This window comes from Oncorhynchus nerka, linkage group LG5 (assembly GCF_034236695.1).
Source record: "Oncorhynchus nerka isolate Pitt River linkage group LG5, Oner_Uvic_2.0, whole genome shotgun sequence".
NCBI lineage: Eukaryota > Metazoa > Chordata > Actinopteri > Salmoniformes > Salmonidae > Oncorhynchus > Oncorhynchus nerka.
The window spans coordinates 50197797-50220381 of record NC_088400.1 but is presented as its reverse complement, the minus strand read 5'-3'; the positions used below and the strand labels follow the sequence as shown (position 1 = coordinate 50220381).

At 41.6% G+C, this 22585-nt stretch overlaps 1 protein-coding gene across 11 annotated transcripts in view; it reads left to right on the top strand.

Annotated features, from left to right (window-relative positions):
* Nucleotides 1–677: 677 nt before the first annotated feature.
* LOC115129556 (rap guanine nucleotide exchange factor 2) overlaps nt 678–22585 on the top strand; it is a 146922-nt gene continuing 125014 nt past the window's right edge. For all 11 annotated transcript variants that reach the window (XM_029660029.2, XM_029660027.2, XM_029660021.2 and 8 more), the window contains exon 1: nt 678–1343. In XM_029660029.2, coding sequence (XP_029515889.2) covers nt 1275–1343 — 69 coding nt within the window. In that variant the 5' untranslated portion in view covers nt 678–1274. The remainder of the gene's footprint in view (nt 1344–22585) is intronic.

The window sequence follows — 22585 nt, the reverse complement described above, 5'->3', positions numbered from 1 at the left end:
ATGGGGTCAGTGGGCTGTTGCCATGCGACTAATGCTTGTCACGGTGTCAGTGTTTGAATGCATTAAGTGCCACGTTCTAGTTTTATTCGGAACTAGGGAACTCGGAAATGTCCGACTTGCTAACTCCATTTGCTGTATTTAACGAACCAGCAAGTTGGACATTTCCGAGTTTCCTAGTTCCGAGTAATATCTGAACGCGACATTAGCGAGTCGGTTGTGTCATAATTACCTCCAATTCAGTGTCCAATTTTACAAAATGTAATTGTTCCATGGTCCACCAATTTTTCTGGAAACCTTGAACAGCACTGGAGCATGTCAAATATAACACGTGGTTAGAATATATCAGAAATAAATCTAATATAATTAAATGGAATCGAACATAAGTTTTTCCTATTTCCTATTTCTACACTTGACATTTTCCCCCATAGATCAAAGAAGAATGAAATTCCAGTCAAATAGAGTTTCAATAAATAGGCCCCCCAAACAATTAATTGTAACGATTAATTATTCCAAAATGTGCATTTGAGTAGACTATTTGCTCTTTAAATAGCCTATCTGTATATTGCTATTCCAGTTTCTGTCATTGGATGGCGACAAAAGATAGCTTTGTAGGCCACAATACATTGTCCTCCGGCTCCATTTTTGTAAATGGACTCGCCCATGAGCCTCCCCTTGTGTCAGTCACCATGGTGGCATACAGCAAAAAGCTGTGGCGGCGGACCCATCGTCACTTTTAAACCCATCATAATGATTTTTTAAAGGTTGCCTTTGTACATGTAGCCTATACATTTATTATTTTAAAAAATGGACAACCGGTTATTGTCAGGATAGATTAGTAGATTGCTATTTTATTTGAAGGCGGATACATTGAATTGTGGCAAAATCAAGAATGCTGAAGATACATATATTTGCTTTTAGCGTCGGCTTAGATAAAGGAACAGTTCTTCCATAATACAACTGTATAGCGACACGTCTACTGGGACTTGGATTCAGGATTCTTCGAGCCGCACCTTAATAGCAAGTTTTTTTGGGGGGGGATCGGTGGCAGCCTTTTGATATCGGTTTGGGGACAGAAGAAACCCCTAGGCTCACATTGTGGCCTGGCCATTGTGGCCTGGGACTGATACATTTCCGATCTTTCGACCACTGGAGTTCTCTTATTAGTGGATAACAGACTGACTGTGGCTTGGTCTGTGAATATCCAGTCCGCGAAAATTTGCACATTGTCAACATTCTAAACAATTTAATTATTTGAAATTCGGGTCTTCAAAACAATGGCGTCTTATGTCGATAACAGCTTTCGTCAAGCTGTGATGATGAATCCGGCAGAAAGAACGCAACAGGTCAGTATAATTATTTGATATACCTTAAAATACTAATCTCGACATGTTGTGAAACCACTCGGTTACTATGACATTATTCTATCGTTCCCCGCAGCCACACCTTCGCTACATTGTTACATTATTTCTGTGAGTTGCCATTCTGCTACAGTGTTTACGTATCCCTGTCTACATCCCGCTAAAGCTCTATCAAGGGAGATAATCTCGAGGTACTTAAACGCAACAGGACTTGATAGTAACCCAGCCATTTACGTCACGAACATATTCAGACCTGGCACATTCCAGCAAATGTTTCCTGTTTTCAAAACGGTTATGTAAACATTCATAGGCTACATTGTTTCGCAAACAGTTTTTAGCAATTTGCTAGATTTATTATTTTATTTTCTTTAATTAAGCTAGAAAGAAAAAACATAAGCCTACACGAATGCTGTAGGCGTAAACCAAGTCTAAACAACCCTTAAATGTGTGTCAGGCATATTGAGCTTGCATGGACATTTATACAATAGTGTGTGTGTTGATTTAATAGACCATGATCAACTCTCAGATGTACACTTTAGGCCTCTCCTAGAACTGATTTGAACATTCAGGATTCCTAATCTGTAGCCTCTTGTAGTCTATATCAGGTATTGGCCTTTATTGCCTTGTTTGAGATAATGCATAGCAGACTGTAGCCTAGCCCTTGATCATGGCTCTTTAGTTCCCATTACTTTACACATAAGTCAATGGACAAAGGCGTCTTCTGTACAGGGGAGTTTTGTTAAGAAACACCCCCGACGCTCAGTCAGAACTTTAACACACATCGATTGTGGTATGGTTTTGGAAGGATCATATCTTTCATATGAACAAAAAAAGGTTAATTGATTCACCTTTTTTTTTATAGGGTTCGTGTTCTCACACGGCCATATCTCCATGTTACAGCGCTTGTTTACGGAAGACAGACGGAAGACAAGCGGTAACCACCTGCACTAATTGGCTATCTAGCATGCTCCGAACACCTGTGTGTAAGCGTAACTCAGGAAGTGTAGTTTCGGTGGATCTTTTATTCGAAGGATTCTTTCTCGCTGATGAAAGATATGTTCCGAAAGCCGTATTGCAAGTGATGACTATTCATGTTTCTAATCGTTCACATGAGCCAGTTGTGAGCGAAGCTAATGGCTGGAAACTGTAGGGAAAAGGCAGAATGCCGCCTAGAGTTTGCGAGAGCGAGCTGTAGCCTAAGAATGTACTGTTAAGGAGTGTAGCCAAGCCTACCGTTACACCTTAACATACACTATAAGGTCCTTATAGTGTATGTTATGTTGGAGGGATACTGGCTCAGGGAGCCAAAATTCCATTAACGTTACTCCGTCTAAACATGAATCAATTCTTAATTGCGACATGGTTCTACAAACATAAAACCCTTTACTTTAATATCAAAGACACTTCACACATGCAAAATATACACTTACTGTTTTAACCAGGTTTAACACAGTTGTAGCTGACAGTATTTTTCAGTTACAACACTTTTCCTTCCTTCCTTTACACACAGATGTTCCTTGGCAAATTAGATAGCTAATTAGCACAGGTGCACAGCACTCAGTCTTCCTGCTCAGTCCATTTAAATTCAATCACTTTTTGACTGCACCCCTTTTGATTTGAACGAAACCTTCCATACATATTCCATTGTAGAAGTGCTCAGAAGGTGATGATTTTGATGCCAAAACATTCAAGCTGTAAAGGTCCTCAAAGGTGACCTATTTTTGCATACCCCCAAAGTTCACAGAAGTACAAGTAAAGGTTGATCTATCAATTAGTTAGTGTTTTACTGATATACATTTGTTTCTGAATTTATTAAGTGATTAAAACTAAAATCACTAACAGAAATTCCTTTTTTTTTTAAGAAGGAATTTCTGCAGTTGAACTGTGTACAATCATGGGAAATCATAGTAGTCACAAACCACAGTTGGGTCATCTGCTACTGTCCTCCCGTCCACTGGCAGACTGTTATGTTCAGCTGATAACTGTTTTCTTTCTGTCATCTGGTGGTCAAGTCTTGACAACCTCGCTCTCTCCCTCTCCTGGCTCTCTGGCTCTCCTGGTTCTTACTGACACCTACCTATGGGACCACTCTTTCCATTTACTGTAACCAGCGTCCTCACCCACTGAGCACCAAACGACACTGGACGTGCATGGATGTTGAAAAGTAGTTGACATTTGGTCAGTCCGCCCTGGCCTTGATTTCGACATCCACAGATGTCCTTTTTTGGTCCGGTCTGGACCAGCCTTCATTTCAACGTCCACAGACATCTGGACCAGCCTTCCTTTGTCCCAAAAAGTGATGTCTCTGTTTGACAAATTTGGACAGCACAGTACAGTAGCGCACGCTAAAGAAAAGTAGAGTTCAGTGCAGAAAAGTACAGTAGAGGAGCAGAGTTCAGTACAGTAAACATTAGAGGATGGCGAAAGGGAATAGCTAGTCACAACTGAATGCATTCAACCAAAATGTTGAACGCATTTAACCCAACCTCTCTGATTTAGAGAGGTGCGGGGGGCTGCCTTAATCGACATCCCACGTCATTGGCGCAGAGAGCACAGTTGAGTAAACTATAATGTACTGATCGATACTCTACTGTATTGTACTGAACTATACTCTACTTGACTATACTATTGTTGCACGGTATACCGAAACATCAATGCTTTTTCTATACTAGAACAAAATTGTTCGGTACCCAAAAACATTATTCATTCACTTAATCGGTCTCTCTGTCACGTCTCTCCATCAGCCAGAGATTATCTATTGCCTCAGCGAACACTGTGTGAATAGGTCTCCGACGAGCCGCACCCGTCTTGCCTCATGAAGGACGTCATTACTGGTTAGAGAGAGTGCGCACTTTTATGAAAGAAGCTACTTCAATGCAAATGTTGATCAGTACAATAAAAGTCCCAAATGGAAGGGAGAAAGATTGTTTGTCATCTGTAACCCCATGAAAGCATCCAAAACAAGCTCAATCAATCAATGCACGCCCACAGTCCTATTGAATATGCATTCACCTGTATTGTGAATAGACCTAGGCTACTTCTGGATTCACCCAGTTTATCATTAGAGATTTACCATTCAAAGAAATGATTACCATTACGTTATGTAGTTAGATTGGTAATTTTTTTCACCATTGGCTGTCTCTGAAACATTTTGGCATTAAGCATTTCAAATGTAATGCTATTGAACTTAAAACATGCCCAACAATTGAACAAAGCAGTAGCTGAGTTTGTCTGATCAAGTGCCTTTCTTTTTCTGTTCCGGTATCGTTTTGGTAATGAGTATTGCGACGTTATCGGGTATCATGATACTAAACCTGGTATCGAAGTCAAAATTCTGGTTTTGTGGCATTCTGGTATTGTGACATACCTGTATTGAACTCTACTCCGCTGTTGTGTGCTGTATTGCACTTTAAAAATAAAAATACAGTTATTTGATTTATTAGACAATATTTTAAAACACAATACAACCAAACGTGGATACAGTACAATGCCATTAAAATCAACGAGGATGACACAAAGTTACAAGTATTTCCATTGTGGTCCTCATGAAAATACAAAATATACACAAGATTATAACATGATTTAATTTGATGTCCAAACTTGTGAAACATAGACGTCAATGATTGGTTCAGATTTGGTCCGATCCGGACCAACCATATTTGGTCTTGTTTGGCGGCGGAGCTCATTAAAATAATAGCTAGTGTGTAGAATAACACCCAACTATGCAAAGGAGGATATTGCACGACTACCTTTTTGCGTACCTATTTAGGATACATCACCATGAAGTGAATTACATTTATATCCATAATTATGCATTTCTTTCTAGTACAGGTCAAGGAACCATGATGAAATTCAGTTGCCACAATTTTGTTACCAGATGTAAATACACTTCACTTACTGTAGTTCAATAACCAACATATATGTTTTCAAACTCAAGATGTCATAGCTTACACCCCATTCTTTCTGCAGACATTTTGAATCTTAATTCAGAGCAGGTATTTTTTATGGTCACAAAAAACGGAGTGAGATTTTACTGCAATTCTGTTATCAACCTTTGAATCTGCACAGGTCTTCCAGTATATGTGTTTTCATAGTTTTCAGTGTAAATTGTTAAAAGTAGTCATTGTGCTTGGTTTTGTATAGTTTGTTCAACTTTGAAATTAACGTTTTTTTGTTTTGTACACATTTGTAAGTGAAAAATCTGAATCAGCATAATTGCGCTACTTTGGAAGTGCCCCCCACACAATTGTTTATTGCAAGTATTTACTTCGTATTTCCAGAACATTTCAACCATTAGGCAATGGGCCTTGTGGTTTGATGGCAGCAAGGGATACGCACAACAATAGCCCAGAGAATCGATAGACCACCAATTAAAATAATGGGCAAGCTGTTGCTGGCACAGTGACACAGCCACATGTTGATGCATCTGTCTATCTGACATTGCAGAGACAATTAAACGGCTGTCAAGTGTTGTCATTGATGACTCGTTAACCGTGTGCTAGTGTGCCAACACATTTCGTGCATGTTTCATTAAACCTCATAGTGGTGGTGACATGAGTAAAGAAGTGTTTTGAAAAATGTGGACTGACCACAGTCACCAGACAAGTTATCCTTGAAGTATGTCTGGAATATTTTGAATTATAACTGGACAGGCCCCACCCCCCGTGCACTTTTTGTTTTGGAATTGTAACTTGTCACTCGTTCAAATGTTAAGCTAGTAGCGTCCCCCATTAGCAACTGACCGTGTTTGTCCTATTGGAGATGGCATGGCCTCTTGGGATTAACACCATGTTCGGACTGGTGTGGATTTAAAGTGCTAATCGTGACCTGGTATGCATGGTGGTAACCTACTGAGATGCAGTGAGATTTTCCATGGAACTGTTGCCTTTCCTTGCCTAGGTTGCTGTTCAGTACTTTGTGGCGACTGTATTACACAAACCACTATATATATATATACACACACACACACACAGTATGATTTTTTTGACAATGCATTATGTTGATTGAGCACCTACAATATTTTTATTGGGGAAACGGAGGAAAGATTAAAGCTATAATTAGAAACACACAGGCTACTTTTTTGCCTAAGATGCAGGAGCCATCCAAGAAGGGACAATGAGTCAAAGGCTTGTCTGCTCCTTGTAATTGTTTAGGCAGCAGCATGAACAGTCAGCAAGACCTCTGGCTGACAGTGAATCATATCATGTAGCTCAAACGTCAGAGCTCAGACTGTGTCCTTGTGTGCTGGATTTAGCAAAGGATTAGCATAGTAGTCAAGCAGTGGCTAGGAATATCCAAGTGAAAAGGCAGTGCGAAGAAGAAGGTGGAGACAGGAGCCGGGAGGGTCAGCGAGAGGGTGGAAGCTTGTTTCTTTCTCCAGTGACAGCATTCTGAGTGGAGAAGCGTCAGGATGCTTTTTGAACCCGGCAGGAAGGAAGGGCTGATTGCAAAAGAGAGGAGAGAATTTTTTTGAAGTGACTGTTTTTATGATGCTTGTTTGTGTGTGGTTTCTGGTTTGTGACCTCTATCCTATTTTGATCATCAAGTCAGAACAGAAGCATGTGAGACGGGCTTAATTGAGAAATAAAACGGATTGAGAATAACTTTTGTCTCATGCTTTTGTTAGCTTCTGGGTAAATCCATTAAAAATGTGAAATGTATTTTATTTAACCTTTTTTTTGACTAGGCAAGAACTCAATCACTTTTGACAGCATCCCTTTTGATTAAAACAACACTTTCCATACATGTTTGCCCATGGACGAAGTGGTCAGAAAGTGATTTGTTGGACCTGAATGCCAAAACATTCAGGAGATAAAGGTACTCAAAGTTGACCCATTTTGCATACCCCACCATACATCCATGTTTTCATCACTGGAAAAGATAAACAGCCGAGTTTGTCATTTAAAAGCTTATAGTGTTGTCAAACTATTTTATTATAATTTTTAAAAAAAAGTCCTCTGAAACATGACCTGCCAAGCCGTACTTCTTAACACCTGTTCGCTGGGACTCCCGGTCACAGTCTGCTGTTGGTATCGAACCCCAGGCTGTAGTGATGCAGTGCCTTAGACCGCTGCGCCACTCGGGAGGCCTATATTTTAACTTCGAATTACTACCACAAAGATGTCCACCGTTGAATGTCAATTTAAGTGGTTGTCTATTCTATGATAAATATTTCTATGATTTCAAAAGGTTCACCTATGGAGGATTGGGAGTATAATTTAAAACGACAGATATTCCCATTTAAATCAACATCTTCTTATATGTGGACCTCCAACCATCTTCGTGGTATCATTTTGAAAGTAGAAATGTAAATCTTATTCTTATTTTTGAACGTTTATCAGCACTTCTACAATGCGAGACCATAAGACTGTAAGGTTCTATGAGAGATACAGTGGGGCAAAAAAGTATTTAGTCAGCCAACAATTGTGCAAGTTCTCCCACTTAAAAAGATGAGAGAGGCCTGTAATTTTCATCATAGGTACACTTCAACTATGACAGACAAAATTAGATTATTTTTTCTCTCCAGAAAATCACATTGTAGGATTTTTTAATGAATTTATTTGCAAATTATGGTGGAAAATAAGTATTTGGTCAAGTATTTGGTCAATAACAATAACAAAAGTTTATCTCAATATTTTGTTATATACCCTTTGTTGGCAATGACAGAGGTCAAAAGTTTTCAGAAAGTCTTTGACAAGGTTTTCACACACTGTTGCTGGTATTTTGGCCCATTCCTCCATGCAGATCTCCTCTAGAGCAGTGATGTTTTGGGGCTGTTGCTGGGCAACATGGACTTTCAACTCCCTCCAAAGATTTTCTATGGGGTTGAGATCTGGAGACTGGCTAGGCCACTCCAGGACCTTGAAATGCTTCTTACGAAGCCACTCCTTCGTTTTGGTTTCACCTGACCATATGACATTCTCCCAATCTTCTGGATCATCCAAATGCTCTCAAGCAAACTTCAGACGGGCCTGGACATGTACTGGCTTAAGCAGGGGGACACGTCTGGCACTGCAGGATTTGAGTCCCTGACGGCGTAGTGTGTTACTGATGGTAGGCTTTGTTACTTTGGTCCCAGCTCTCTGCAGGTCATTCACTAGGTCCCCCCGTGTGGTTCTGGAATTTTTGCTCACCGTTCTTATGATCATTTTGACCCCACGGGGTGAGATCTTGCGTGGAGCCCCAGATCGAGGGAGATTATCAGTGGCCTTGTATGTCTTCCATTTCCTAATAATTGCTCCCACGGTTGATTTCTTCAAACCAAGCTGCTTACCTATTGCAGATTCAGTCTTCCCAGCCTGGTGCAGGTCTACAATTTTGTTTCTGGTGTCCTTTGACAGTTCTTTGGTCTTGGCCATAGTGGAGTTTGGAGTGTGACTGTTTGAGGTTGTGGACAGGTGTCTTTTATACTGAAAACAAGTTCAAACAGGTGCCATTAATACAGGTAACGAGTGGAGGACAGAGGAGCCTCTTAAAGAAGAAGTTACAGGTCTGTGAGAGCCAGAAATCTTGCTTGTTTGTAGGTGACCAAATACTTATTTTCCACCATAATTTGCAAATAAATTCATAAAAAAATCCTACAATGTGATTTTCTGGATTTTTTTTTCTTCTTCTCATTTTGTCTGTTGAAGTGTACCTATGATGAAAATTACAGGCCTCTCTCATCTTTTTAAGTGGGAGAACATGCACAATTGGTGGCTGACTAAATACTGTTTAATGCTGTTTAATAACCATACTGTTTAATAATCTTATTGATATGCCACACCTGTCACGTGGATGGCCTATCTTGGCAAAGGAAAAATGCTCACTGTCAGATGTAAACTAATTTGTGCACAACATTTGAGAGAAATAAGCGTTTTGAATGGAACATGTCTGGGATCTTTTATTTCAGCTCAAACATGGGACCACCATTGTACACATTTTGTTTGATGTGTTCTGACTATCTTGGTAAAATAGAATAACACTATCATTTATGTATTCTCATAGCTATAGTTACACTGAACATGCCTAATTCAGAACCTTGTAGTTTGCCCATAGAAATTATAGCATTGACTATTTGCTAATAGGCTAAATGCTTCAAACTCCCAGTCCATAAACACAAAAGCAACTTTTCTTGGCCTCATTGCTCCGCTAAACCTGTGGAATTTAGGTGATGTCACATGTTATTCTTCTTCTTCTATATTATTCTTCTATATCTATCCTACCCTGCCTTTCTAAGGTCTTCGAAAGCCAAGTCAACAAACAGATTACCGACCATTTCGATTCCCACCATACCTTCTCCGCTATGCAATCTGGTTTCAGAGTTGGTCATGGGTGCACCTCAGCCACTCTCAAGGTCCTAAACGATATCTTATCGTATTCATTGACCTGTCCAAGGCTTTCGACTCTGTCAATCACCACATCCTCATCGGCAGACTCGATAGCCTTGGTTTCTCAAATGATTGCCTCGCCTTGTTCACCAACTACTTCTCTGATAGAGTTGTGATAGTGATAGAGTGTGTCAAATCGGAGGGCCTGTTGTCCGGGCCTCTGGCAGTCTCTATGGGGGTGCCACAGGGTTCAATTTTTGGACCGACTCTCTTCTCTGTATACATCAATGATGTCGCTCTTGCTGCTGGTGAGTCTCTGATCCACCTCTACGCAGACGACACCATTCTGTATACTTCTGGCCCTTCTTTGGACTCTGTGTTAACAACCCTCCAGATTAGCTTCAATGCCATACAACTCTCCTTCCGTGGCCTCCAATTGCTCTTAAATACAAGTAAAACTAAATGCATGCTCTTCAACCGATCGCTGCCTGCACCTGCCCGCCCGTCCAACATCACTACTCTGGACAGTTCTGTCTTAAAATATGTGAACAACTACAAATACCTAGGTGTCTGGTTAGACTGTAAACTCTCCTTCCAGACTCACATCAAACATCTCCAAGCCAAAGTTAAATCTAGAATTGGCTTCCTATTTCGCAACAAAGCCTCCTTCACTCATGCTGCCAAACATACCCTTGTAAAACTGACCATCCTACTGATCCTCGACTTTGGCGATGTCATTTACAAAATAGCCTCCAATACCCTACTCAATAAATTGGATGCAGTCTATCACAGTGCCCTCCGTTTTGTCACCAAAGCCCCATATACTACCCACCACTGCGACCTGTACGTTTTCATTGGCTGGCCCTCGCTTCATACTTGTCGCCAAACCCACTTGCTCCAGGTCATCTACAAGACCCTGCTAGGTAAAGTCCTCCCTTATCTCACCTCGCTGGTCACCATAGCAGCACCCACTCGTAGCACGCGCTCCAACAGGTATATCTATCTGGTCACCCCCAAAACCAATTCTTACCTTGGCCGCCTCGACTTCCAGTTCTCTGCTGCCAATGACTGGAACGAACTGCAAAAATCTCTGAAACTGGAAACACTTATCCCCCTCACTAGCTTTAAGCACCAGCTGTCAAAGCAGCTCACAAATTACTGCACCTGTACATAGCCCATCTAGAATTTAGCCCAAACAACTACCTCTCCCCCTACTGTATTTATTTATTTAGCTCCTTTGCACACCCTTATTTCTATCTCTACTTTGCACATTCTTCCACTGCAAATATACCATTCCATTGTTTATTTTTTATTTTTTACTTGCTATATTGTATTTACTTCGCCACCATGGCCTTTTTTCCCTCTACCTCCCTTATCTCACCTCATTTGCATATAGACTCATTTTTCTACTGTATTATTGACTGTATGTTTGTTTTACTCCATGATTAACTCTGTGTTGTAGTTCGTGTCGAACTGCTTTGCTTTATCTTAGCCAGGTCGCAATTGTAAATGAGAACTTGTTCTCAACTTGCCTACCTGGTTAAATAAAGGTGAAATAAAAAAAATATTGTATTGAAAGTGGAGGCCGAGCTCTGGCTAAAATGGTTACACACATAGCGGTTATAATTACGTATTTGTCACATTTTAAGTACAGAGGCTACATATTTCAATGGAAAAAGGTGAAGAAAAGCACTAAATGCACCAATGAACGATGCCCACTCTAGTTCAGAGCACAACATTTAGTCTAAGGCAGTCCCGCATTGGCTAATGTATTTTAGCTCACAATGACATATGAAATGCTTACTTACCATTTACCAGCAATAGTTTCAAAGTGGTAAGAAAAATGAGCTAAATACAGGAAAAATAGGGACACAGTAAAATTACAATACCGAGTCAATGTGCAGGGGTAGGTCGAGGTAATATGTACAGTGTTGGTAGGGGTAAAATTACTATGCATAGATAATACACATCAAGTCAAGGTAGCAGCAGCATATGTGACAAGTGTGAAAATGTGCTGTCGTGTCAGTGTAGTAGTGTATGGTTAGAGTCCAGTGAGTGTACATCGAGCCTGTGCAAGAGAGTCCGTGCAAAAAAATAGTAATAAATAAGGGGGTCAATGTAAATAGTCTGGGTAGCCATTTGATGAACGGTTCAGCAGTCATGACTTGGTGATAGAAGCTGCTTTAGAAGCCTTCTGGTCCCAGACTTGCGATATGGTAGCAGAGAAAACAGCCTCTGACTTGGGTGGCTGGAGTCTTTGACAATTATTAGGACCTTCCGCTGACACCACCTGGTACAGACGTCCTGGATGGCATGAAGCTGGGCCCCAGTGATTTACTGGGCTGTACGCACTACCCTCTGTAGCGCCTTGCAGTTGGATGCAGAGCATTTGCCATTCCAAGTGGTCAGGATGCTCTCGATGGTGCAGCTGGAGTTTTGAAGATCTGAGGCCCCATGCTAAATATTTTCAACCTCCTGAGGGTGGGAATAGGCATTGTCGTGCCCGTCACGATTGTGTTGGTGTGTTTGGACCATGATAGGTCCTTTGGTGATGTGGACACCAAGGAACTTGAAGCACTCGACCCACTCCACTACAGCCCCATCAATTAGAATGGGGGCGTGCTCGGCCCTCCTTTTCCTGTTGTTCATGATGAACTCCTTTGTCTTGCTCACGTTGATGGAGAGGTTGTTGTTGTCCGGGAACCACACTGCCGGATATGTGGTTACCTATCCTTACCACCGGGGGGGCGGCCCGTCAGGAAGTCCAGGATCCAGTTGCAGAGGGAGGTGTTTAGTCCCAGGGTCCTTAGCTTAGTAATGAGCTTGGAGGGTACTATGGTGTTGAATGCTGAGCTGTAGTCAATGAACAGCGTTCTCGTGTGGGTGTTTCTGTTGTTCAGGTGGGAAAGGGCAGAGTGGAGTGCAATAGATATTGCGTCATCTGTGGATCTGTTGGGGTAGTATGCAAATTGGAGTGAGTTCAGGGTTTCTGGGATGATGGTGCTCATTCACCCCCCCCCCCCCCCTCCTCTCCAATGTAACTATTCCCCAGATCGTTGTTTAAAAGATAAGTTGGCTGAGAACAAATGATCTGGTAGTCATTTAGGGAGGTAACATTATTGGGCACAAGGACTATGGTGGTCTGCTTGAAACATGTAGGTATTACAGACCGGGTCAGGGAGAGGTTGAATATGTCAGTGAAGACACTTTAGAAAGGTGGATTATCCACATGCCGACGTAGTCTTGCCAGGAATCCGGCTCGTCGACCTCTGTAACGGCGTCTCCTTTTCATACGAATGACATGACAGGGACGGGCCTGGTCTGGGAAGAGCAGTATATCCTTCGAGTCCGACTCATTAAAGAAAAATCCTTGTCCAGTTTGAGGTGATAAATCGCTGTTCTGATGTCCAGAAGCTCTTTTCGGTCATAGGTAACAATGTACATTATGTACAAAGAAACTTTAAAACGGTGCAACCCCCCCCACACACACACAAAATAGCACAGTATGTCCGGAGCCCGTAAAAAAAATGACGGCCATCACCTCCGGCACCATTCTCTTCAAATTACGTGAAGTCTGTGACCTAGTGGGCAGCCATTAGTTTTCCCTAACAGACCGTAGCAATGGAGGACAGGCAAATACCAGGACGCTGAGTGCTAGGGTGCTCGTGTTTGTCTGTTAGTAAAAATGAAATAAAAATCGAATGAGAAGGTCAGTGAGGTAGGCTTATCCTCTGTATTCAAATCCACCGTAGAGACTGGTCACAAACCGTTGCACTTTGGCACACAATTTTAACCACACTGGACTTCTCAAAACATCTGAAGAGCCGCTACCTTGTGTCTGAACCTCTTGAACAGGCTACTGTATAGTTCCCATCTCTGCGTTACAATCTGTCGGAAGTGAATTGTTTCTACTCTGTTCATAACAAAAGGTAAGATAAGAATTCATTTGCCTTTTTAAGGCAGTAATATCCAATGTGGTGAATTATGAAATATCTAGGATACCTATACAGTGGACTAAAAAAAGTAGGCCTATAGGATTCTTTAGATTTGGACTTTCACTTGCTAATACCACCTGTCTCTCTGTGTTTCAAAAATGCATATATTTCAGATACATTACTGTTTTTGGAGAAGGAAAGGTGCAAATCAAGCGGGAATATTCAACATAGCCTTTGTGCAATGGACTGGATGCGAACCAATAAGTAGTTAGCATCCAGTGCTCCTTCTGTACTTTCCTTCATCTTCTGGTCTAATGCTCCTGTGTGGAAGGCACACTCCGGTTAATGCCCCTTCACACTGTAGCTTTGAAGTTTGACTAGGCTGCCTGCTCTCTTCTAATCACATTGCAAACCATGTTTCTGTGATCAAAGTGATTGTACACTTTGGTCTGCAGCCATACTTACTTGGGGCAGTGCAAAGTCAAGACTTAGCCCTGCTTTCTTTTGTATGTGTTTGCACTGCTCTTGGGGGGGACACTACTTTCTTCGCGTTGCGTGATTCCCATATCTGTTTGCGCTTGAAATATCGATGGATCGTGATTTGTTTGACGGTCGTGCATTTTGTCAGGCATGAATCTCCCTCATTGTCTCATGGAAAAGGCACGTGTTAGGTCCTTATGCTCGCATGCCTCATGAGATTTTTTTTTTTAAAGCAACAAAATCATCAGACATGAGTCAAGGACCCACAGTGTAAATTACATTGTCCTTCACTGCAGAATGCGAGAGATCAACATATCACTGAACACTACATGCTTTACATAACTTCCATTGTCCTTGACATTGTGCAAAGGGTAGATGAGAATAAACCCATGCACATGCCCAGACGCGCAATATTTACATTTTTTTGCTATTGTATTACATGGCTCATGCTGTGCTTGGCATTGAATCTAATGGCAGTAGAAGAAAACAAGCACCAGAATGGCTTATGAGTGAAAATTGATCCCTACTGCACAGGGTAATCCTTCCTGTTTGTGAACTGGCCAGACATGAAGTGGATAAAACGGTGAGCTGATTAATTGCCTGATTAGAAGTCTGTAAATCCAAAGGGGCTGTAGTCCACTATAGAGCTAATGCTTGTTTACAAAGTTTTCCATCTTAGTGTCAAAGGTCGGCGTCTGGGCACAGATGAAATTGTATTCTACTGGCCAGTTTTTGTCTCTACTTTTGGCCAACCTGGGTCACCTTATCCATTTGCCACTTTCCAGTTGTTTGACTACCAGCAGAAACTTTTGCCAGACTCCCACTCCTAACATATCGGCTCAAGAAGCCTCATGATTTAGATGAATTACCCTAGCACTGGTGACTGGGTATATGTTGCGCCTTTTAGTATCTTTGAATGATCAATGTCTAAACAAACACTAAGCCAAAATGCATGCCCGTCCTTCAACCCTCATCCTACTTGCCTGAGCATTTACATTTGTCTTCTGCCTTTATGCGAAACTAGAGCATAGATTGGGATTGTCCCACTATCTCCTCTGCTCAGATAAAATCAAAGCAGACTGTATTTTGCTTTCTGCTGACATTATGATAAAGACATCCGATCTGGCATGTGAGGGACAGTCACAAATCTTCAATATGCTTTTGACCTATGCTCTCACTCGCAAGTAAACAGTGCAAAAACCGATCTAGCCTACTAGGCAGTGAAACATAGTATTGCCCTCCCTCCACCTCTCAACCGGCCTATGGCATTCAGCCAAAGTGTAAACTAGCCTCCCTTGTTACGCGATAACGATAAAGTTAATCTTTGTACAGCGGTAGAGTTGTGTCCTCTGGTAATCATCGCATTTCTGTAGGTTTGGGTTTGGCCTAGTCAAGCTCCTGGCATGTGAGTTTATTTGCTGGACCATCTGGCGCATTTAAGCATTTCCCTCAAAAGTGGAGATGTTAACCTCACAGCATGCTATAATGATCATCTAATTATCCGTCTACCTTCATAGCCAATGTGTGGTGTGGATTCTGCCGCAAGACCGCTACATTGCATCACCCAGGGGGTTGCTAGACGTCAGTGTTGGAATGGTGGAAGAGTTTCTCTTCCCAGACAATGTAAAGGGCTTTGAGACCTAGTCTAAATTGAATTAATTTAGCTTGTCATACCACATGCTAGCATAGGCTGTGTTGTATCCACTGTGCTGTGGAGGTTATGACTGCTTGACATGTGAATTTGGCTGATTCATATTCATATTCGTTTCTTTATGAAATGGGCACAAGCATGAACAGCAGCCTTCTGTTTAATGGATGCCATTGTCAAAAGAAAAACAACAGGGGAAAAAACAAAGTAGGTTTTGACATTTTATTTAAGTAGACAGCTAGACAGGCCTGGGCATTTCCCATCTAAAAGGAAGCATGAGCACCAGCATGTGAAGTTCATAGGAATGTATCAAATTTGCTATATTCGTGGGAAATGAAGGCATTAGATACATTTTTCAACTATTTCCATCAAAGAAATAATGTGTCTTGAGGAAAGTCTTTTGATTTCTGAATAAACAGATGGGAAAAGGGATATTTTAACATCAACCAGAAAGTCTTAAGGCATCAGAAATTCATCAAAACACAAAATTGTTGACCTAAAGACGCCTGCCAACTAATAGCAACACTTATATTTAGTTTTGGAGATATTGTTTACTTTCTGTAAAGTTTAAGAAATATTGCCTTGTAATTCCGTTAACAAAAACCCACCATACTGTGTCTGAGATTTTTAAATTTCTCCATTATAAGGAGGGAGGATTCTGACAGGAAACAGAAGTAACACATCAAGGTAGACACAGACCATCCATTTAGTTAGTGTTTTTTACTGATATCAATTCTCTTTGCGTTTAGTGATTTAAAACTCGTAAATCTGTTACCAAATTGGTACGGAATTACTACAACTGAATTGGCTACAATGGGAAATCATAAAAGTCACAAAGCAAAGTTGGGTCACCTGCTGCTGTCCTCCCTTCCACTGGCATACTGTTGTGTTCAGCCAATAACATTTTTCTTTGTCTTTCTGTTGTCGAGTCAAACCAAGAATATTAAAACAGTCCGAGTCTGCACAACCTCTCACTCTCTCACTCACTCTCCCGTTAATGTCACCTCCCCACCTCGCACTGACACCTACCCACGAGTTCCCTTTCTTTCTGTTCACTGTAAAACCAGCATCCTCACCCACTGAGCACCAGCCATCCATGGACATTACAAAATGGTTTAAATTTGGTCCGTCCACCCTGGCCTTGATGTTAACGTCCTCACAGACTGTTGTACAAGTTTGGATAGCACATTTCAGGGAGTAGAGTACCGCACAATGCAGGGTAACACCTTAGTTGAATTGACCATCTGTAACAATTCAACTATCTACTAACCTTAACCCTTGTCCTATCCCTTATTCTAAACCTAAACCTAACCCTAACCTTAGCAAGCAGTTGCTTATCAACATATAGTTTGTTGATAGTATGAAAATCCACACTATCCAAATAGTGTGACCCAGTACAGTGAGCACATTAGAGGAGTCTAATTCAATACAATACCGTACTGTATTAGACTGTACTGTACTGAACTGTGCTGTGCTGTTTCGTACTACACTACTCTGCTGTGCTGCGCAACAATGCCCAAACTTGTGAAACATGAGGGGAATGACAGTCATATCCATAATTTACGAATTTCTATATAATACAGATCAGGGGCCCATGATTTAATTCCGTTACTGTAATTCCGTTACCGGGTATAAATCCACTCACTTAATGGCGTTCAATAACCAAAATAGATTTTTTTTCAAACTCAAGATGTCATAGCTGACACCCAATTCTTTCTGCAGACTTTAAAAGAAAATCTTAATTCAGAGCAGATATTTAAGAGCTTTTGGAAAACGTGGTCACATAAAAACCTGGGAGATTTTACTGTAATTCTGTTACCAAAGTTTGCATCTGTACGTTTCTCCCACTAAATTCATTTTAGTAAATTCGACAAATTGTTAAGTAGGCCTTACAATATATAGAGTTGTATGGTTTGTTAAACTTTGAAATCATTGGTTTTGTTTTGCATACATTTTGAAGTCCAAGTCAAAATGTCATTCTGTTACCTGGGAATTGCCTGCCTACATCAGTTGTTGTTAAAATGACGCATGCTCCTTTGCGAAATGTAAAACAATGAAGTCCACTTCTAAGTCATCAGTCTTAAACATTTGTTTTCAAATTGCTTACCCTTGTTATTTGGGCTCCAATTGCATTACCAAAGCAGTAACTAAGCCCAACATTGTTATATTTAGTCAGAAATGAGAAATCCTCAGTTGCTCCTACATCCCTATGGTTTCTTGTGCCTTGTACAGTGGATTGGAATCGAGGTGTAGGGTATCCCTCTATTTGAAATCCTATCTGTGTAGTAGGTCACTGAGGCATTGTCTGACCTGTGGCTGGTCACGTTTCCAAGACCCTGTCCCTCTTCTTCCCATCAGAGAAAATGTCCGTTCCTGGCCAGGCCCGATCTTAATCCAATTCTCATTGGAATGTCAGACAGTTTCATATTTTTTCCCCCTCTTTTGGGGAAAAAAAGGGGTCATTATCTCGGGTAGAGCCTTGCCTCGGTTGAACCTCCGTCTAAATTATATTTTAACAGCTAAAGCCTTGGCTATCAGACTGTCAACCTCAAGATTAGCTGACCAGTCTTTCCTCATACTGCGCGTATGTGATTCTGCCTCCACAAGCTAGCTTCTTACGACATTTATTTCTCAGACTTGCGTAAGGCCTTGACAGTATGCTAAACTCTTACCGGTTACGTGTGTCTGTCAGATGACGTGACAAAAGCTATATATACAAAAATATGTGGACAACCCTTCAAGTTGGTGGATTATGCTATTTCAGCCACACCCGTTGCTGACAGGTGTATAACATTGAGCACACAGCCATGCAATCTCCATAGACAAACATTGTCAGTAGAATGGCCTTACTGAAGAGCTCTGTGACTTTCAATGTGGCACTGTCATAGGATGCCACATTCCCAACAAATCAGGTCATCAAATTTCTGCCCTGCTAGAGCTGCCCTGGTCAACTGTAAGTGCTGAAATATCTAGGAGCAACAACAGCTCAGCCTTTAAGTTGTAGACCACACAAGCTCACAGAACGGAAATGCTATGTGCTGAAAAATTGTCTGTCCTCGGTTGCAACACTCACTACCGAGTTCCAAACTGCCTCTGGAAGCAACGTCTGTACAAAAACGGTTTGTCAGAAGCTTCATGAAGTGGGTTTCCATGGCTGAGCAGCCGCACACAAGCTTAAGATCACTGTGCAATGCCCAGCTTTGGCTGGGGTGGTGTAAAGCTCGCCGCCATTGGACTCTGGAGCAGTGGAAAAGTGTTCTTTGTAGTGATGAAAAGTGCTTCACCGGGCAGCCATACGGACGAATCTGGGTTTGGCACATGCCAGGAGAACGCTACCTGCCTTAATGAAAAGTGCCAACTGTAAAGTTTGGAGGAGGAGTAATGGTATGGGGATGTTTTTCATGGACCGGGCAAGGCTCCTTAGTTCCATTGAAGGGAAATCTTAACGCTACAGCATACAATGACATTCTGTGCTTGCAACTTTGTGGCATCAGGCCCTTTTCCTGTTTCAGCATGGCAATGCCGCCATACACAAAGCGAGGTCCATATCGAAATGGTTTGTCGACATCGTTGTGGAAGAACGTGACTGGTCTGCACAAAGCCCTGACCTCAAGCCCATTGAACACCTACGGGATGGATTGTAACGTCGACTGCGAGCTAGGCCTAATCGCCCAACATCACTGCCCGACCTCACTAATGCTCTTGTGGCTGAACGGAAGCATGTCCCCGCAGCAATGTTCCAACATCTAGTGGAAAGCCCTCCCAGAAGAGTGTGGGGGGGGATATTTTGGAATGAGACGTTCAACAAGCAGGTATCCATATACTTCTGATCATGTAGTGTACACTTTTGTAATGACACCTTCTCCAAGTCCACATTGATTTTTGGGGTGCCTCTGTGACATCATTTAAGAATGGCCTCCCTCTGTACGTTTAGGGTGAGGGGGAGGACGGTAATTCTTCAGTGTGATGCGCTCTAAAGTGAATGATGTATTACAGTGCATCATTTATTAATAGGATTACATCATATCTGTCGCAGACCTGGCTAATTGACTCATGCCTGGCTTGACCTCAAGCTGCCATCCACTGCCAGAGGTTTCTCCCAGATGGCCTGGAATTTCCTTTGCACATAAGCCATTCCCGCTGAGAACAAATGCTTTGCATGAATCATCTTGTCATCATTAGTATTCATATTGCATTTGTCGTACGTACACAGTGTTGATGCAGTATGGCCCAACAGCCAATAATGTGGTATTTTTTTGCATAACACAATATTAGTGCATTTTCCTGGTAGATGTTTGTGCAATCCTCTTCTTTAGAAAGCATTGGGTAGAGTTATTTTGTGTTCTCATCAACTAGACAGACGGTCATGACGGACCTGGTGTTGCTAGCGAGCTCTCTGCCTTAAGGGTCAAGTGTGCTGCAGAGATGAGCATCAGCTGCTCCAGTATGACCTCTGCTGTCAGAAAATCAATGCCAAAGCAATATTTAGCCATCGCCGTGATGCTAGTTATATGGTTAAAATCACATATCCGTTCACTTTACTCGGGAACGCATGCAGTTTTATAAGACTACAGATTAAATCAATTCTAATGAATTTAACAGGTTGGTGAAAGTGGTATCAGTATCAGCTTGATGCTGCTTTACTATACATATTGAGTGTCTTATTCTGAGGATCGTTATTTGGCTGCTGTTTGACTTCATTTTTATAATCTCGCTCTGTCCATGATAATCTCATCATATAGGCAATACCCGCATTGTATTTGCCGTTGATTACATCACTTTTTTACATGGTGGGGTCGGAAAACATTTTTTTAAATATAAAAAATGGGTTCGCGGACCAAAACGTTTGGGAACCCCTGCTGGAGGAAATGGGTACAAAAGTATCAATATCAGACCAGAGGACATTTCTCCAAAAAGTATGATCTTTGTCCACATGTGCAGTTACAAACCGTAGTCAGGCATTTTTATGGTGGTTTTGGAGCAGTGGCTTCTGCTGAGTGGCCTTTCAGGTTATGTCGATATAGGACCAATTTTTCCGGGGATATTGATACTTTTGTACCTGTTTCCTCCAGCATCTTCACAAGGTCCTTTGCTGTTGTTCTGGGATTGATTTTGCACTTTTCGCACCAAAGTACGTTCATCTCTAGGAGACAACGTGTCTCCTTCCTGAGCGGTATGAAAGCTGAGTGGTCCCATGGTGTTTATACTTGTGTACTATTGTTTGTATAGATGCACGTGGTACCTTGGAAATTGCTCCCGAGGAGCAATTTTTATCTGAGGTCTTGGCTGATTGGTTTTCCCATGATGCCAAGCAATGAGGCACTGAGTTTGAAGGCAAGCCTTGAAATACATCCACAGGTACACCTCCAATTGACTCAAATGATGTCAATTAGCCTATCAGAAGCTTCTAAAGCCATGGCATCATTTTCTGTCATTTTCCAAGCTGTTTAAAGGCACAACCCACTTAGTGTATGTAAACTTCTGACCCATTGGAATTGTGACACAGTGAATGTAAGTGAAATAATCTGTCTGTAAACAATTGTTGGATAAATTACTTGTGTCATGCACAAAGTAGATGTCCTAAATGACTTGCCAAAACTATAGTTGTTAACAAGAAATGTGTGGAGTGGTTGAAAAATGAGTTTAAATGACTCCAACCTAAGTGTATGTACAACTTCAGACTTTAACTGTACATACATATGTATATATGGATGATTTATAAATCCAGGCACCTTTAACAGTTAGGCTGTTGATAGACCTTAAGTTGGTTTTCTCTCTCCTCACTTTTCTTAGACAATTAAGGCAAGGGCTGCTTTCTCATCATCTAACTCTGCTGCAGCCTCCGCCGCTTTGTTCTCAACACCAATTTGCTGGTTAACTTTGCTATTATGCAGATAGCAACATGGTCTAGGAAAAGACGCCAATTCAACAGCGCACTGATGTGTTTCAGAACCACAGGCAGCTAGCGCTATCAGGGAGAAAGCGCATTTGTTTATGAAGTAATATCGTTTTTCTTGCACCATTTGTTCTTACATAGAATAACCACATACAATTCCAGTAGCACATGTCTTCGACTGATGGACTGTGCCATCCCCACGGCCTCCACAATGGATCAGTCCACTCAGGCAGGAGCGAATCAGACGGGTGTCTTGTACACCATGACTGCCAGGCTTTTCCCTGTCACATTGAGTACCATTTTGTGACCGTAGGCCTATTTCAGGTCTAATCCCCTATACTTAATGAACCTAAGCTAGTTGCATCCGGTAATTTGCATGTTACCTACTGTCCACCGCAGAGCTTTTAAACCAGGTCAGAGACAGTCAAGTGGTGGTCAGTCTAGTGAATTATTTATTACATAGGAGTAACCCAATTTGCAGTCCATTGAGGGGGGGAAAAAAACATTGTGTACTTTGTCAAGTTCCTTTAGGTGAGACTTGATACATGGGGACATTTCTGTAGCGTCAGTTGGTGGTTGGATGTAGTCCTAGGGGCTTTATTTTAGTGTTAGTATGCAACAACAGCTCTTCCTGGGGTCCACACAAAACATGACATCATGCATAACATCAATAGACAAGAACAGCTCAAGGACTGAACTCTATTCCCATTGGGTAACTATATAATGACTTGTTTGAAGTGTGGCCTGTTACCAGCATTGTTTGCTGTGCTCTGGCACCACTTTTAAAGATTCAGTATCACGTGGTCTCCAAGACCATATGTTTTAATTGATCAATGTCAATTTGTTTTGATTTACATCAATGTCTCGCCTTTAGAATTGTCTTCATGCTTGGGCACGTGTAGCCTTTTACAAAGGCCGTGTTGTTGTCGAGGGTATGTCTGTATGTGTTTGGTCTATGG